Source organism: Notolepis coatsorum, assembly GCF_963971535.1.
Source record: "Notolepis coatsorum genome assembly, chromosome: 1".
NCBI lineage: Eukaryota > Metazoa > Chordata > Actinopteri > Aulopiformes > Paralepididae > Notolepis > Notolepis coatsorum.
In genome coordinates, this window is record NC_140165.1 from 232,160,283 (window position 1) to 232,177,151 (window position 16,869).

General features: G+C 48.4%; 1 protein-coding gene across 1 annotated transcript in view; it reads left to right on the forward strand.

The window, feature by feature from the left end:
• gucy2f (guanylate cyclase 2F, retinal) overlaps window positions 1-16,869 on the forward strand; it is a gene marked incomplete at both ends in the record, with an annotated part of 42,155 nt that overhangs the window by 20,961 nt on the left and 4,325 nt on the right. The window contains 3 exons of the mRNA XM_084312243.1: window positions 6,752-6,915; window positions 8,243-8,435; window positions 10,353-10,527. Coding sequence (XP_084168369.1) covers window positions 6,752-6,915; window positions 8,243-8,435; window positions 10,353-10,527 — 532 coding nt within the window. The remainder of the gene's footprint in view (window positions 1-6,751; window positions 6,916-8,242; window positions 8,436-10,352; window positions 10,528-16,869) is intronic.

A 16,869-nucleotide genomic window follows, 5' to 3' on the forward strand; every position in this document is an offset into this window, starting at 1 on the left:
GAGATTATGTGCGTCACTCTCTGGTGCCAGGTGAATCAGTCTGCTGTCTGATGGGACGGGGTTTCCTCCCTGTAGACAGTCTAGCTCATCGGGGAACGAGTCTCTCTGGCCTCGTTGTAGTAGAAGAAGTTCTGCTTCTTCGTAGTCAGCTGCTGACATGTCAGTGGTGGACTGAATCTCTGGGTGGTGCCGCAGGAATGTCCTTTGTTGCGCACTCTCTAGGGTAATGCAGTCATCTATGTTCGGGTCTGTGGAGGCGACAGTGCTCAGTCCACAGAACATAGGCTTCTTGTTCTCAGCCTCCTCGCTACTTGCTTCCCTCGGGGTGGGCGTAGGCCAATCTCCTTCCGGGAGCTGGAGGAATGCTGGTCCGTCACTGTAGATGTTGCGACGGGTTAGGTCATCCAGGGACATTCCCCGGGTGATGACGTCAGCTGGGTTGTGTTTGGTATCCACATACCTCCAGCTTGCTTCTTCTGTTAGTTCCTGAATCTCGGTGACTCTGACTCCCACGAAGACTTTGTATCTGCATGAATCAGACTTAATCCATGTGAGTACTGTCGTGGAATCTGACCACAAGATTGTTCTATGCACCGGAATGGTGAGTTCACGTTGGATTAACGTGGCTAGATGCGCTCCTGCGAGGGCTGCGCAGAGCTCTAGACGTGGGATAGATTGTTGCTTACGTGGGGCTATCCTTGAGCGGGCCAGTATGGAAGCAGTGTGTATCTCTCCTCCCATCTCTTGGGCACGCAAATAAGCAACCGATCCGTAGGCTACTTCGGAGGCATCGCTGAAGACGTGTAGCTCAATCTCGCATGTCTCTGGCCTCACTGTGGATGGGAAGTAGCTGCGGCGTATATTGACACCTGGGAGTGAGCGGAGTTCCGTCTCCCACTCTCTCCATGTTGAGGCAAGGTGTGCGGGTATTGGGTCGTCCCAGCCCTGGTCCTTGTCCCATAGTGCTCGTACAATCATCTTTGCCCTGGTGGTGTAAGGTAGAATACATCCCAGCGGGTCATATTGTCTGGCGAGTGTTCTGTACACACTCCGTCTGGTGGTCGGTATCGCCGCCGACCCTCCTTGCTCTGGAGCCAAGGGTTTGTGTCTATAGTGGAGCGAGTCTGTTTTGAAGCGCCAGACTAATCCTAGTGTCATTTCTTGGGCTTCTCCTGGGATTGTCGCCATCCAGGTCTCGCTGCTGGCAGCCTTGTCTGCGGAGGAGAGGCTGCGCAATACGTGCGGGTCACTGCTGGCCCACTGCCTGAGATCAAAGCCTCCTTTGATTAGGGAGGCGCGTAACTTGATTAGGAGAGCCTCGGCTTCTTCTTGAGTCGAGACGCTTTGTAGACAGTTGTCTACGTAGAAACTGTTCTTCACACTGTGTTGGACCTCTTCATCTGCTGCTGGGTCCTCTGTGACGTGTTTCTGTAGTGCAAATGTAGCACAGCACGGGCTGCATGTGGTTCCGAAGGGGAGTACTTCCCACTGGTAGATGGATGGGTTCTCATCTCCGATCTTCTCTCTCCATAGGAACCGTAGCAGAGGCTTGTCCTCCTCTACTAGTCTCACTTGCAAGAACATCCCTTTGATATCCCCGCTTATAGCCACCTTGTCCTGGCGGAAGCGCAGTAGCACGCCTAGTAGGGAGGGGCCAAGTGTGGGGCCGGGCAAGAGCTCTTTATTCAGATTTTGGGATCCGATCTGGTAGCTGCAGTTAAACACAATGCGATCCTTGCCATTGTGATGGACCTTGTGATGCGGCACGTACCATGATTCGGTCGTCTGATCGGCCTCTTTAATGTCAATCTTTGTTACGTGTCCCGCTGTGATTAGCTTCTCAATCTCAGCTCGGTACACGCTCTGTTGAGCGGGGTCTTTGGCTAGGCGCCGCTCTGTGTTCAGTAGATAGCGCTCCGTGGCGTCTTTCTTTGCGTGAAAGGGGGGCATTCCCTCTCGCCTCAGGAGTGGAGTTGCGTATCTCATCACTCCGCCGACTGTGACTCTCTTTGTCCCCTGCTCGAGTAGGTGGATGGCGTAAATGTCTTCTTTAGAGCGAATGTCTTTCTTTTCGTTCTTAAAGGGCATTGTCTCTAGGGTCCATAGCCTCTCGACATGCTGCAGGAGAGTGGTGTCTTCTTCTGTCGTTCTGGAGTGGAAGCAGCTAGTGGCTGCGGTTCGGTTGAGAGATTTAGCGAGGGGGCCTTGCAATGTCCATCCTAGGCGGGTCTCGACTGCGGCAGGACAGCCCCGGGGGCCTGTATGGACCCGGTCAATCGGGACTATGAGTTCTGCATGGTCGGAGCCTATCAACAGGGTCGGGGTAGCGCCATCTATGAGCGGGATAGGTAATTGGCGCAGGTGCACATATTTATCCATCAACTTGGTGACAGGGTAGGTGTACTGCGAGAGTCCTATTTCTTGGCTGGTGAAAGCATTTGTGATCTTGTACCGTCGCTCTGGCTGCCCGTTGGCTGCGATAGTGAAGGAGACATTCTCGCCCTTTATCGTCTTTAAATCTCTTCTTATTGTCCGAATCGTCATTTCGTTCTTGCTCCCCCGCAGTCCCAGTTGAGTCGCAGCGGAGGCGAGCAGAAGGGTCTTCTCTGACCCGTCATCAAGGACGGCGTAAGTGTCCATGACTTTATCCTGGTAGCTCAATGTCACACGGACTACCTTTAAGAGCACTTGAGCTCCGTTGCTGCTGGCGGGGTCAATGTACATGACACTTGCCTTGGTGCCGCTCCGTGGTGCAGGTATAGGCCGTCTTCCGTTACTATCGTGTAGTATATCTAGATGGGCTCCATCGCACCGGCTGCACCTTTTCTTTAGGCGGCATTCGGCTGCCATGTGGGGCCGCGCACATCGATAACAGCGCCGGTTGGACTTTATCCATTGGCTCACTTCTTCTGCATTCATCTTTGTGAATGAGTCACATTGTGACAGCCAGTGTTCTTTCTCACAGTAGGGACACGCTATCTTCCACTTCTCCTTTCTCGAGGGGGTGCTGTGACTCTTACTGCTCGGTACTGACTCTGATTGGTGCATGACAGTCACCGATCTTCTTCCATCACTTATTCTCCTGGGTCCCTCTCTGGAGCTTGGCGTGCTCCGCCCGAAGGTGTCCAGTCGTAAGCTGCTGACCTCTCTCGCCAAGAAGTCGGCCAGATCAAGGAGGGATGGCTCGGGGCCGTCGGGATCTCGGTAGTCCCTCTGCCGCCGAAAGCGCTCCTGTCTTGCGGGTGGCAGCTTCTCCAAAATCCTCTCAACGTTAGAGTTGGCGTACAGCTCATGCCTGCCCTTCTCCCGTTGAGCTCCCAGCATCCCCACCAGGGACTGCACTTTGATTGACAGGTCGTCTAGTGAGCGATTGTCTGTGGCTGGGGGTAGGCGGTCAATATGCCTTATCTCCTGGATTACGTAATCCCATATACGTCCATATCTTTGATCCAGCGCTGCAAGGGCCGCTGTGTATGGGGTCGAGGAGGTAGCATAGGCTAGCGCTATATTGTGCGCTCGCGGTACTTTCAGGTGCTTCAATAATATTGCATACTTGTGGCGTTCATCAACGACATCCACCATCATTGTCTCTAAACACATCCGGAGCTCCGTGTACTGTGCTCGACTCTCATAGGCGAAGTCTGGGAATGACGGCGTGGCGTTGTATGACGCCGTGGATGGCTGATACATCGGCGAGCGTTGGGGGAGAGACCTCCTGGGCGAGTCCCCTCTTGCGCCTCGCTGTGGGCTGGTACTGGCAGGGTACCATGGCCCGCTGGTCCAGGTACTGTTCCTCGGGGCTGGTCGTGCGTCGTGCTCACCCGTAAATAGAGTCGGGGGTCTGTAGCGCAGCGCCGCGGGGGTATAGCCTGGACTGTATGGGACCTCCTGGTCCGGTGGAGTACTGTGCTGTCGTCGGGCTTGGTTCTCCTCTTCTCCCTCTTCTTCTTCTATCAAATCTTCCAGATCTTGTAATCGTTTATTTAGCTTCTCCGCAGTGTAGGCCGCTCCTTCCTTGTAGCTGGGTCTCGCTTGGACCGGTATGGGAAGGGGGTCTGCGGGGGGTCTAGACTCAGTCTGTTGGTCAAGTTCAGGGTCGCTTGCTCGTTGCGGTGACGCTGCTCTTGACTGCTGTCTCGACGAGTTCCTTGAGCCCCTGGCGGAGGAAGAGGGAGTTGTCCTTTTGATCAGCTGCTCTATTAGTTGCGCTTGTAGTCTGTCGCGCTCTGCGTCTCTTTGGGCACCGGCAGCGGCGCGCTGGGCGTCGGCGGCGGCGCGCTCTGTTTCTCTTTGGGCACCGGCAGCGGCGCGCTGGGCGTCGGCCCGGTCTCTTGCCATATTCTCTTCCATCTGGAAGCGTCTCATCTCCAGACTTGTGCGCTGTTCTTCGCTCCGTTGCTGTGCTTGGAGGTGTTCGCGCTCGCTGGTCGCCTGGGCTTGGAGACGTTCGCGCTCGCTAAGCGTCTGTGCTTGGAGCCGATCGCGTTCGGTAGAGGCTGTCAGGCTGACGAGGAACGCCTGTTGTAGTATCCTCTCCGCTTCGCTGGGGGAAGGCGGTAGTGGAGGTGAGCCGCTCCTGCGTGAACCGCTCCTGGGGGTACTCGTTGGGGAGTCCTGGAGCTCTAGTTCCTCGGCGCTCTCCTCTTCTTCTTCCGTGCAGAGTTCCCTCTCTGTAGGGTTGTCTTCCTCCCGGGGCGTGTCGGGGACTACTTCTTTAGTAGTGGCGGGGGGTAAAGGCATGTCAATTCCCTCCTGGTCCCCACCGTGGGCTTGGTCAGTTACATTAGGACCTACTAGGGCCTCTGTGGTCGGGGAAACCTGGTCGTTAAGGTCAGACATAATTTTACTTTCTACTTTTACCACGTTTACCGTTTGTCGAAGGCTAGGTAGTTGACTGACAGTGTAAGCCTCTAAGTACTGAGGTGTCTGTCGTCTGCGCCGCGGGCGTTCTAGGTTAGGAGGATCGTTTCGTGGAGTGTTCATCATAGGCCATTTCGATATTAATAACACTATATTAATATTACACTAGTTACCATCCGGCTCGAAGGACCAATTGTAGCTGAGGGGTACAATTCCCTGACTGTATTGTTAGATATGATATTTAATACCACTACCTCATGTACTTTAACTTCTGGCCACCCAGTACAAGATATAAGTATGATGAACACTTTCCCACCTGATGAAACGAACCAACACAAATGGACCAAATCGAATATTTAATACAGCAAAGGGTGTATACAACATTCACTTAATTACATTTATGATTTGAAATGTTGAGTATGCACTTTTATGGCAAATGAGTATTCGTAAGTAAATCAACATTGAATGTCCAATCTCTGGTTGCGCAGAAGTAAGTATACAACCTGGAATATTTAGGAAACGATAGCGATAGTACTTAAATGATTATAGCTGGATACACTAAGGGGGGGGGGGGTCCCGCTGGTTGTAAGACAGTAGGAGGGGGGGGTTAGAGAAGCCGCTGGCGGTATCCCATCTGGCCGACGGTGTCTTGGGAGAATCCAAAGTCTTAGACACAGTGCCCACAGAACCTCGGGCCGCAGACGAATACAGCTGGACCCTCTGTGGAACGGTATCTGCCGGTCCACAACGGAGAGACGTGGTGCGACCTCACGTGTAGAGCGCCGCCTCACCTGTAGTCCTCTCCGGGGGGTAATTCCAACACTCGACAGTGTTGGCCTTTATCCATGGAATAACCAAAGCACACAAAGCATAATCCAAGAGCCGTGGAAGGCTCGCCGTCGTCGGGTAGAGTAATCCAATATACAGGTCCAGTCGCTCTTGACCCGGAGCTCCTCGGATGCAATCACCACTAGGGGTCTGACCAGCCTGGATAAGCGTCCAGATAACGTCAGGAACGATGGGGGTACTGATAACTGTAGAACTCGAACCGAACGATGCACCATACATAAATAGACTATTATTAGCTTAATAGAATACGTCCAACTCGACGGTATGGTGCCAAACTATGACCATTCAACTATTAATCTACACGATATCTCAATGCCTATTCTGGGCCAAGTAGGCCCTACTACACCGCACGTGCTTCGTGGGGAGGCTTTTGCGTCTGTCACTCTGTTGGAGGGTAAAGAACTGGACTAAAAGAAAGTTCTACTTTACGAGCGCCATATATATATGCGCTATGAACAAATAGTACCACACGTATTTCTCCCGGCATATTACTGCGCGGAACCGGGGGGTTGCCTCGACATGTTAGGCGGCACGATTGAACTTGGACCTAGGGGTATGGCAACCTGGCGCCAGGTTCTCGTCCAATGGTAGAATGAAACTATTATGGGCTGTTTAGTAGAAACGGGGATATTCAATGCATATTGTACAAGGAATATACAGGGGATATCAAACGATATACAAATACAATTAAATATATATATATAAATAAATATACATATTCGGTTTAATCTGATCCTTCACAACAGTAGTGATGGTAGCAGTAGTTGTAGTAGTAGTAATAGTAGTAGTAGTTGTAGTAGTAGTAGTAATAGTAGTAGTAGTGGTAGTAGTAGTAGTAGTAGTAGTAGTAGTAATAGTAGTAGTAGTAGTGGTGGTAGTAGTAGTAGTAGTAGTAGTAGTAGTAGTAGTAGTAGTATTAGTAATAGTAGTAGTGGTGGTAGTAGTAGTAGTATTAGTAATAGTAGTAGTGGTGGTGGTAGTAGTACTATACTGTATATATCGTCACTTGTTTTGTTCAGCATAATGTATTCTATGGCAACAGTTTAAGCTAATCAACAAGGGTAAGAAGACCAACATCATTGACTCCATGCTGAGGATGCTGGAGCAGTACAGCTCCAACCTGGAGGACTTGATCAGAGAGAGGACAGAGGAGCTGGAGGTGGAGAAACAGAGGACAGAGAAACTGCTGTCAGAGATGCTCCCACCGTGAGTCAACACGCACACACACGCACACACACACGCACACACACACACACACACACACACACACACACACCAGTGTTGTAGTACTCAAGTCCAGGACGCGTGTAGCTTTATGCCAAGCAAGCAGTGCAAAAATTTACCGTAGTGGCATGCAGTAATGCGCCTTTCATTTTCGCGGAAATAGGCTGTCTATTGCCATTCTCTTTGACAAACTCTAACCTTAACCAGCTCCTTAACAACGCCTAAACTTAACCGTTCTAACCTTAACCAACTCCGAAACAATGCCTAACCTTAACCTTAACCTTAACCATGCCTAACCTTAACCATAGAAATTATATTGCCATTCTCTTTGACAAACTCTAACCTTAACCAGCTCCTTAACAGCGCCTAAACTTAACCGTTCTAACCTTAACCAACTCCGAAACAATGCCTAACCTTAATCGGCGAAAGAATACACGTTAAAAAAAAATCACGTTAAAAAATATTTTCGATGGGATTCGAACTCGCCAGCAAACAAGCCATAGGATCCACAGCCATGTGTCCTTGCCAATTGAGCTATTTGTTGGATACTGAATAAGGGGCGGTGACTTATATATATTGAGCTCCGCTCGTGTCGCATGCGCGGGCACCTCGCGCGAGCACGCCGGCGCACGCACGCACCTGAGCGAGCACGCCGCCGCCGGTGCACGCACGGTAGCATTTGTCTGAAAAGAAGGGCGCTTTACCGCACTAGCGTGCGGTGACGAATGCGGAAGCATTTTTGCACTGCTTGCTTGGCATTAACGTACAGGCGTCCAGGACTGATTTTCAGGACTCGTGACTCGACTTGGACTTGAGCACTGATGACTCAGATTTGGACTTGGACTTGGACTCGACCATTGACTCGGAAGGTGCAGACTCGGACTCTGACTTGTTAATTGATAAATACAGTTATTTATAATAAAAGAAAATTGTAATAGGCCCAAATCATTTGGCATAAGATATTGGTGGCTAGTGCATTTGTTTTGCTATTGTGTCACAAGTAAATAAACTCCCTTTCAAATGTGTCATTAATGTTTAATGTAGACCTTTTTTATTTGTATGTCAGTTCTTTGACTGCCAGAGTGGAGTGGACTCAACCTTGATGACTTGGACTCGGACTAGGGTAATGGGGACTCGACTCGGACTCAACTCGGGCTCTTCTTTGGTGACTCGGACTTGGACTCGGACTCAAACACTGGGGACTCGAGACTCGACTCGGACTCGAGATTTTGTGACTACAACACTGACACACACACACACACACATTGTTCTACACTCCATCCTCAACTACTTCCTCCTCTGTCCTCAGCTCTGTAGCGGAGGCACTGAAGACAGGAACCACAGTGGAGCCGGAGTACTTTGACCAGGTGACCATCTACTTCAGTGACATCGTGGGTTTCACCACCATCTCCTCGCTCAGTGACCCCATCGAGGTGGTCGACCTCCTCAATGACCTCTACACGCTCTTCGACGCCGTACTCGCCAACCATGACGTTTACAAGGTTCGTATATCTCTTGATGACATTGCCTTTTGACACTGTACTCTGCAACCATGCACTACAAGGTGCAAAATGCATTTTCTTCCAGTATGATGCATACCCATAAACATTGATCATCAGTTTAATTAATTGATTTCAAACACCTCTGTAGTTTGTCTGGACCACTGCACTCTAGGGTTTTTCATTGACTAGGAATATCTATGATAATGACAAAAGTTGCAACTTTATACTTATAAAGTTGTCTCCATGCCTCTTCATACCTCTTGTTTACACTGTAAAGGTCAGCTGACATCCAACATCCAACATGCTTTATGACCCTAGACCCATAAACCAGGGAAGAAAGACTGTTAGGTTTTAAACGGTGTGGGTATCAAACAGGAAGAAAGACTGTCAGGTTTTAAACTGTGGGTATCAAACAGGAAGAAAGACTGTCAGGTTCTAAACAGCGTGGGTGTCAAACAGGAATAAAGACTGTCAGGTTTTAAACTGTGTGGGTATCAAGCGGGAAGAAAGACTGTCAGGTTCTAAACTGTGTGGGTATCAAGCAGGAAGAAAGACTGTCAGGTTTTAAACTGTGTGGTTATCAAACAGGAAGAAAGACTGCCAGGTTTTTAAATTGTGTGGGTAATGTATCAAGCAGGAAGAAAGACTGTCAGGTTTTAAATTGTGTGGTTATCAAACAGGGGGAAAGACTGTCAGGTTTGAAACTGTGTAGGTATCAAACGGGAAGAAAGACTCTCAGGTTTTAAACTGTGTGGGTATCAAACAGGAAGAAAGACTGCCAGGTTTTAAACTGTGTGGGTATCAAGCAGGAAGAAAGACTGCCAGGTTTTAAACGGTGTGGGTAATGTATCAAACAGGAAGAAAGACTGTCAGGTTCTTCTAAACTGTGTAGGTATCAAACGGGAAGAAAGACTGTCAGGTTTTAAATTGTGTGGTTAATGGTTATCAAACAGGAGGAAAGACTGTCGGGTTTTAAACTGTGTAGGTATCAAACGGGAAGAAAGACTCTCAGGTTTTAAACTGTGGGTATCAAGCGGGAAGAAAGACTGTCGGTTTTAAACTGTGTGGGTATCAAGCAGGAAGAAAGACTGTCAGATTTTAAATTGTGTGGGTATCAAACAGGAGAAAATACTGTCAGGTTTTAAACTGTGTGGGTATCAAGCAGGAAGAAAGACTGTCAGGTTTTAAATTGTGTGGGTATCAAACAGGAGAAAAGACGGTCTGTTAGGATTCACAACGGGAGACAGGATAATGTTCAACCCCCGTAGGGCATTTAGTGGTGTGTGCGTCTTTAGTGGGCTGTGGAGGACACGGAGAGAAAAACTAAATAAGTCTCCACGAAAAAACACTGCACATGTGAAAAAACACAGGAGGGTTGTATACAGGGAAATACAACGGCATGAGATCTCAATACATAGTTGGTAAACAGCATAATGACAGGTAAGATAGAGGATACTTGCCAGGCCATTCTTAGGGAAGATCTGATGCTGAATTAACGGAGAACCAGGCTTCTTGTAGTGCAGAGTGGATGAGTAGGAGCAGGTGTGGAGTCTCCATCCATCAGCGTAATTCCTATCACCTATGCCGATTGCGTGCCCGTAGAGCATGCGCCGAAGTGCAGGGGGTGTGTACGACAGGTATGGAGGGTTGTGAAGGTGAAACCGTAACACTGTCAGGTTTTATACTGTGTGAGTCAATGTTATTGTTTGGTTCTTATTCTCTGCATTGCTTTTATTCTGTCTACTCCACTGCCGTGGAGCACTTTGGGCTGCAATTCCTGTATGAAAGGTGCTATACAAATAAAAAGTTTCAGAACAGTGTCCAATAACCTTCCTGAAGGTCAACCTGTTTTCTGCCGACAGTGACGGCTGTGTGACAATATAACTGAACACTGGAAGTCCTGTTCCTCTTCCCCAGGTTGAGACCATAGGTGATGCTTACATGGTGGCGTCAGGTCTGCCTAAGAGGAACGGCAACAAGCATGCGGCTGAGATCGCCAACATGTCCCTCAACATCCTCAGCTCCGTGGGAAGCTTCCAGATGCGCCACATGCCCGATGTGCCCGTCAGGATACGCATAGGGATCCACTCAGGTTAGCCGGCATCAGGGAATGTCCACGAGTTTTATAAGCCTATCATATATATCATATAATATAAATAACTAATCAGGGGCCTTTTTTTTTGGACATTCAGAAAGTTTTCACAGCAATGCTTTTGTTTCTTTTGTTGGCATTTGTTTGCTACGTATGTTCATTAAGCTCAATAGTCTTATTGCATATTCCTAATATCACTACAGGGTTCAGAAGTAAACAGAACGACTTGCATGCCGTGTCGAGAGAGATCATCTTGTTCCCCTGAGACTAGCATCACCAGCTAATTACAACCGGAGGCTGGTGCCAATTTCTCATAAATAAAAACATCACAGCTTTTTCTGTGACCAATAGGCATCTAAAAATCAAAGAATTACTCATTTAAGCTTGCATATATAACATATACAGTTATTGAATTACATGAGCAGTTATTGAATTACTTATTCTGAATAGTGTTGTTTATATTGTACATCATGTGAAACGGTGGTTTAAAGATGGCTACCTGTTACGACTCAGGTAGGTGTGTTAAACCCAAATGCAGTACAGAAGAAAGGTGCGGAGACGGTAGTTGCTCTTCTCAACAAAAACATTATTTTTGAAACATCAAAAGAAAAAACAAACTAATAAATAATTAAACACTAATCAAAAACACGCCAGCCGCATCCTCCAGGCCTGGAGCGACACGACTCTCCGTAGACAGCTACTCACGGTAACGTTAGATGAAGAACTGACAAATGAGAGAATAAACACAAGGCCATTATAAAGAGAGTCAAACACACAGCAGGCGTCAATCAGCAATCAGGACAACCTGGAAGAATAGAGAGGGTGAAATACTCCAGGGTGGCGCTAGGAGCTTTTACTCCTAGGAGAGAGTAAAAGACCCAAACGTTACAGTATCCCCCCCCCCCCCGACGAATGGCACCTGACGTTCATCCAGGGGCCTCGGGATGCAGTCGACGAAAGTCATCAATAAGACTGTGATCTAAGATATCCCTCTGAGGCACCCAGGATTGCTCCTCTACCCCGTACCCCTCCCAATCCACCAAAAACTGAAACCCCCTACCACTCCGCCTGCAACCCACGATCCTCTGCACAGTGTAGACCGTCTGTCCATCAAGGATGCGGGGCGGAGGAACGGCGGGGAGCGGCGGGGACAAGGGCGAAGTGAGGAAGGGTTTTAAAAGCTAAACGTGAAACGTCGGATGAACCCGCATGGAAGTTGGGAGTAACAACCTGTAGGCCACTAGGTTAACCCGATGAACCACTTTAAAGGGACCCACAAAGCGTGGAGCCAGCTTCCTGGACTCGACCCGGGGGAAGATCTCGAGTTGAAAGCCAAACCCTCTGTCCCGGACGGAAAACCGGGGCCGGACGGCGCTTGCGGTTGGCCTGATGCTGAGCCCTAACAGAGGCTTTCCGCAGCGCCGCCCAAACCCGGCTCCAGGTCCTGCGACAGCGAGCCATGTGAGCATGGACGGAGGGCACCTCTGCCTCCTGCTCCTGCTCGGGAAAAAGGGGAGGTTGAAAGCCATATTGGCATTGGAAAGGCGACAACCCCGTAGAGGAAGAGAGAAGAGTGTTATGAGCATATTCTGCCCACCTCAGCTTCCGACTCCATGTTGCCGGGTTACCGGAGACGTAACACCTCAGAACGCCCTCCAGATCCTGGTTGACGCACTCCGTCTGCCCGTTAGACTGGGGATGAAACCCAGATGACAGGCTGACGGAGGCGCCGAGACTGGAAGCAAACACTTTCCAGAACCTGGAGGCGATCTGAGGACCCCGGTCAGAGACTATATCTAAAGGAAGCCTGTGAACCCGAAAAACATGCTGCACCACTAGGTCAGCCGTCTCCCGAGCCGTGGGGAGTTTGGGGAGAGGAATGAAGTGAGCCACTTTGGAGAAGCGGTCCACCACCACCAAAATAGTCGTAAGGCCAAATCTAAGGATATGTGTGACCAGGGACGTTTGGGAATGGGAAGAGGACGGAGGAGACCCACCGGGGAACGCTGAGAGGTCTTTCTGCGTGCACACACCGGGCAGGTTGCCACAAAGGAACGTGTATCCCCCTCCGCTGTGGGCCACCAGAACCTCCTGAAATCCAGGGTCTTGGCGGCCCCAGGGTGACCGGTAAGGAAGGAGGTATGTGCCCATTGCAACAGTCGTGAGCGCGCAGCCTTGGGCACATACAGCCGCCCCGGGGTGCCCCCCCCCCCAGGATCAGGTTCCCGTGCCAGTGCCAGTGCCGACCTTACCACCCTGTCTATGCCCTATGACACAGGAGCAAGAATAAGAGCCTGGGGAATAATGGGATGGACTATCTCCTCTCTGTCCGTAGGATCGAACTGGCGAGAGAGTGCGTCAGGTTTGACGTTTTTTGACCCGGGCCGAAATGAAGATGGAGAAGCGGAAGCGTGTGAAGAATAACGCCCACCTAGCTTGGCGAGCGTTAAGGCGTTTAGCCCCCTGGATATAAGCCAGGTTCTTGTGATCGGTCCACACAATAAATGGGTGTGCAGCCCCCTCCAACCACTGTCTCGGCCGAGGACAGACGACGTGGGGGAAAAAAGCGCAAGGATGCACTTTCCCGTCCTTTAAGCATCTCTGAGAGGACCCCCCCCCCCCCCCCCCCCCCACCGCGACGTCGGAGGCATCCACTTCTACCAGAAACGGAACCTCCGGGTCGGGGTGAATCTATACAGGGGCGGAGGTAAATCGACATTTGAGGTCACAGAAAGCTGTCTCGGCTCGAGGCGACCAGTCAAAGCCTGGGAGAGATGCTTTCGTGAGAGCCGTTAAGGGAGCAGCCAAGGCCCTAAAGTTACGAATAAATCGGCTATAGAAATGAGCAAACCCCAAAAAACGTTGCAACTGTTTGAGCGAAGAGGGACGAGGCCAGTCTAGGACCGCGCTCACCTTGGCCGGATCCATACGCAGATCGCCCCGGGTTAATACAAACCCCAGAAAGGACACAGTGTCTGTATGAAACACACATTTCTCGGCCTTAACAAACAGCTGATGCTGGAGGAGACGCTGGAGAACCTGCTGTTGATGTTGCGAAAAATATCACGAGAGAAAATAAGAATGTCATCTAGATAAACAAAGACAGACACTCCTATTAGGTCCCGCAGCACGTCGTTGACCAGCGCTTGAAAGACTGCAGGAGCATTAGCTAAGCCAAAGGGCATGACTAGGTACTCGTAATGCCCGTTGGGCGTGTTAAACGCAGTCTTCCATTCATCCCCCTCTCTAATCCTAATCAAGTTATAGGCATTGTCCTCAAAGGCGGTGTCCATGAGAGGCAAGGGGTAACGGTTCTTAATAGAAACGTCGTTTAAACCACGATAATCTATGCAAGGATGCTGGCCACCATCCTTTTTAACCCATAGACCAGTTAATACAAGGGTTATTTGTTACCAGCCAAGGATGACCCAAAACAATAGGAAAATTAGGTGAAACAATGATATAAAAATGCAATGATTCCCACTGACCCCCGCTACCTGGAATCAATCAATCAATTTCAATCAATTTATTTAATGACCACACAGCCAGGCTGGTGGAATTTAGTTTCAGTGCAGGTTTCATAGCAGTTCCAACATAAAAACATAAAACCACAAAAACATAGAACATATAACATCACTTACAGCGTACATAAAAGAAAACACAATTACATAGATACAGTTCAGAGTTTGTGAGTTTGTCCATGTCCATGTCAGCAGAGGTAAGGGGGGTTGCGGGGGGTACTGCAGGGGGGGGGGGGGGGTGCTACAGGGAGTTCAGTGTCCGTATGGCAGTGGGGAAGAAGCTGTTTTTGAACCGGGTTGTTTTGGTGGTCAGGGATCTGTAGCGCCTCCCGGAGGGCAGCAGCTGGAAGATGTGGTGTGCTGGGTGAGTGGGGTCGGAGATGATTTTCCTGGCTCTCCTGATTGTAATTTGGCGGTGGAGTGATTCGAGGGAAGGGAGGGGGGTGCAGATTATTTTTGAGGATTTATTGATGATTCTTTGTAGTTTGTTTTTTGAGTGAGTGTCCAGATTGCTGTACCAAACAGTTATGGAGAAGGTGAGGATGCTTTGTATAATGGCCTGGTAGAAACGGAGCAAGAGATGTTTATTGACTCTGTATTTCTTAAGCTGGCGGAGGAAGAAGAGTCTTTGATTTGCTTTTTTGTGTATGTGGTCTGTGTTGGTTTTCCATTTGAGATTATTGCTTATGTGAGTGCCGAGAAATTTGAAGGAATCTGTGGTGATTATGGGTTTGCCGGAGATGGATATGGGGGTTTTGGGGTTTGGCTGGCGTCTGAAATCTATGATGAGTTCTTGGGTTTTTGATGAGTTGAGAAGGAGGTTATTGTCTGTGCACCAGGTGAGTGTGTGGTTGATTTGTGTACGGTATTCTGTTTCGTTATTGTCTGTGATGAGGCCTATAAGGGTTGTGTCGTCTGCATATTTATATATTTTTACGGAGTTGTGGAGGGATATGAGCAGGTTGGTGTATAGGGAGAAAAGCCAGGGTGAAAGGACGCAGCCTTGGGGGGCTCCTGTGCTGAGATATAAAGGGTGGGATGTGATGTTATTTATTTTGACCTTCTGCTGTCTGTTGGAGAGGAAGCTGTGGATCCAGTGGCAGATGCAGGGGTTGATGTTCATGTCCAGAAGTTTATTGGTGAGTTTGGCTGGGATAATTGTGTTGAATGCGGAACTGAAGTCCATAACCAGAATGCGGGCGTATGAGTTGCGGGTTTCCAGGTGTTGCAGCAGGTGGTGAGTGGCTGTGTTGACTGTGTCATCCACAGACCTGTTGGTTCTGTAGGCAAATTGATGTGGGTCCATGAGGGGGGTGGTGCTGGTTTTGAGGTGGGTGAGAATGATGCGTTCAAATGATTTCATTACTACGGATGTGAGGGCAATTGGTCTGTAATCGTTAAGGCAGGAGATATTATTGGATTTTGGGACAGGGATGATGGTGGACTGTTTGAGACGCACCAGGAGACGCATCTTTATTTCAGATCCCCATTAGTCACTGCCTCAGCAGCGACTATTCTTCCTGGGGTCTGGATACAAACATATAAAAATCAAACAAGAATAATCAATAAAACAACATAAAAACAAAACAAATATCAATAAAACACCAATAAAATATACAAACAAATATAGAACATTAAACCAATCAAAATCAGACATACAAACAAATATAGAACAATAACAAATCAAATATCAATAAAACAACAAACGGAGACATCTCAGAGAAAACTCAAATGTGCTCAAAAACAGCACGACATTCCATACACTAATACTCTAATACTCCTCATAACCACTAGACAAAGACATTCCAAATCAACACATACTGTAACCCAACACAAGAACCCATTCATTAGACACAGATTAGACCCAATCAAAATCAACCTCTTTTTGCATTAAAGCCCCTCTTAGTCTCCTCTTGAATCCCACCTTACTGGTCATTGAAACCAAATACTGTGGAAGTCTATTCCAGTAGGACATTGCCCTGTACAGTACAGTTTTCTTTAAGGCTTCAGTTCTGGGGTCTCGGCTGGGCGAACCGACCCCTCAAGGCTTGTCTAGTGCCATAGCCATGACCATCACTAGTAAGCACCAGCTGCAAAAAGAGGCACACAGGTTTATGTAAAGTATAAATATTTCTCATAAACAAAATAAGACTACACACTAGTCTCTCATTGACTCTCATCCATGACAGTTCCTTGTGCATATTTTCAACACTGTTTCTAATTGAGCTATGCAATGCACGTCTTGCAGCTCTATTTTGAGTAAGCTGTATTTTATTTAAGTCTTGTTTAGATGCATTTGACCAGATTGCTGGACAGTAGTCCAGATGTGACAAAACTAGCGATTGTATGACTTGCTTGGTACCTGTATCAGTTAAAAAAATAGGCATTCCGTCTAATAATTTAACTACTTCTGCTCATTTTTGTTACAATATTGCTAATGTGAGTTGACCAAGAGAGTGTTTCATCTATTATAACTCCGAGCAATCTGGCCTCCTTAACTTGTTCAATATCTGCACCCTGCAAAGAAATATTTAATCTGTGTCTTTGAACAAATAATTAGACATTTTGTTTTGGATGCATTTAGTTTCAGTTTATTTACCGTGACCCATTCAGAAATCTGCATTCACTCGCTTTGAAGAAGACTGCTGAGGTCTTTGGCATTGCTTGCTGAAGCATATATTGTAGTGTCATCTGCATAAATGGAACTGCTTGCATTTGTTTTTTAACTATGTGGCATATCATTTACAAATATTGAATATAATAATGGTTCAAGGCAACTTCCTTGAGGACTGCCACATTGTAGCGTTTTAACGCTTGATAA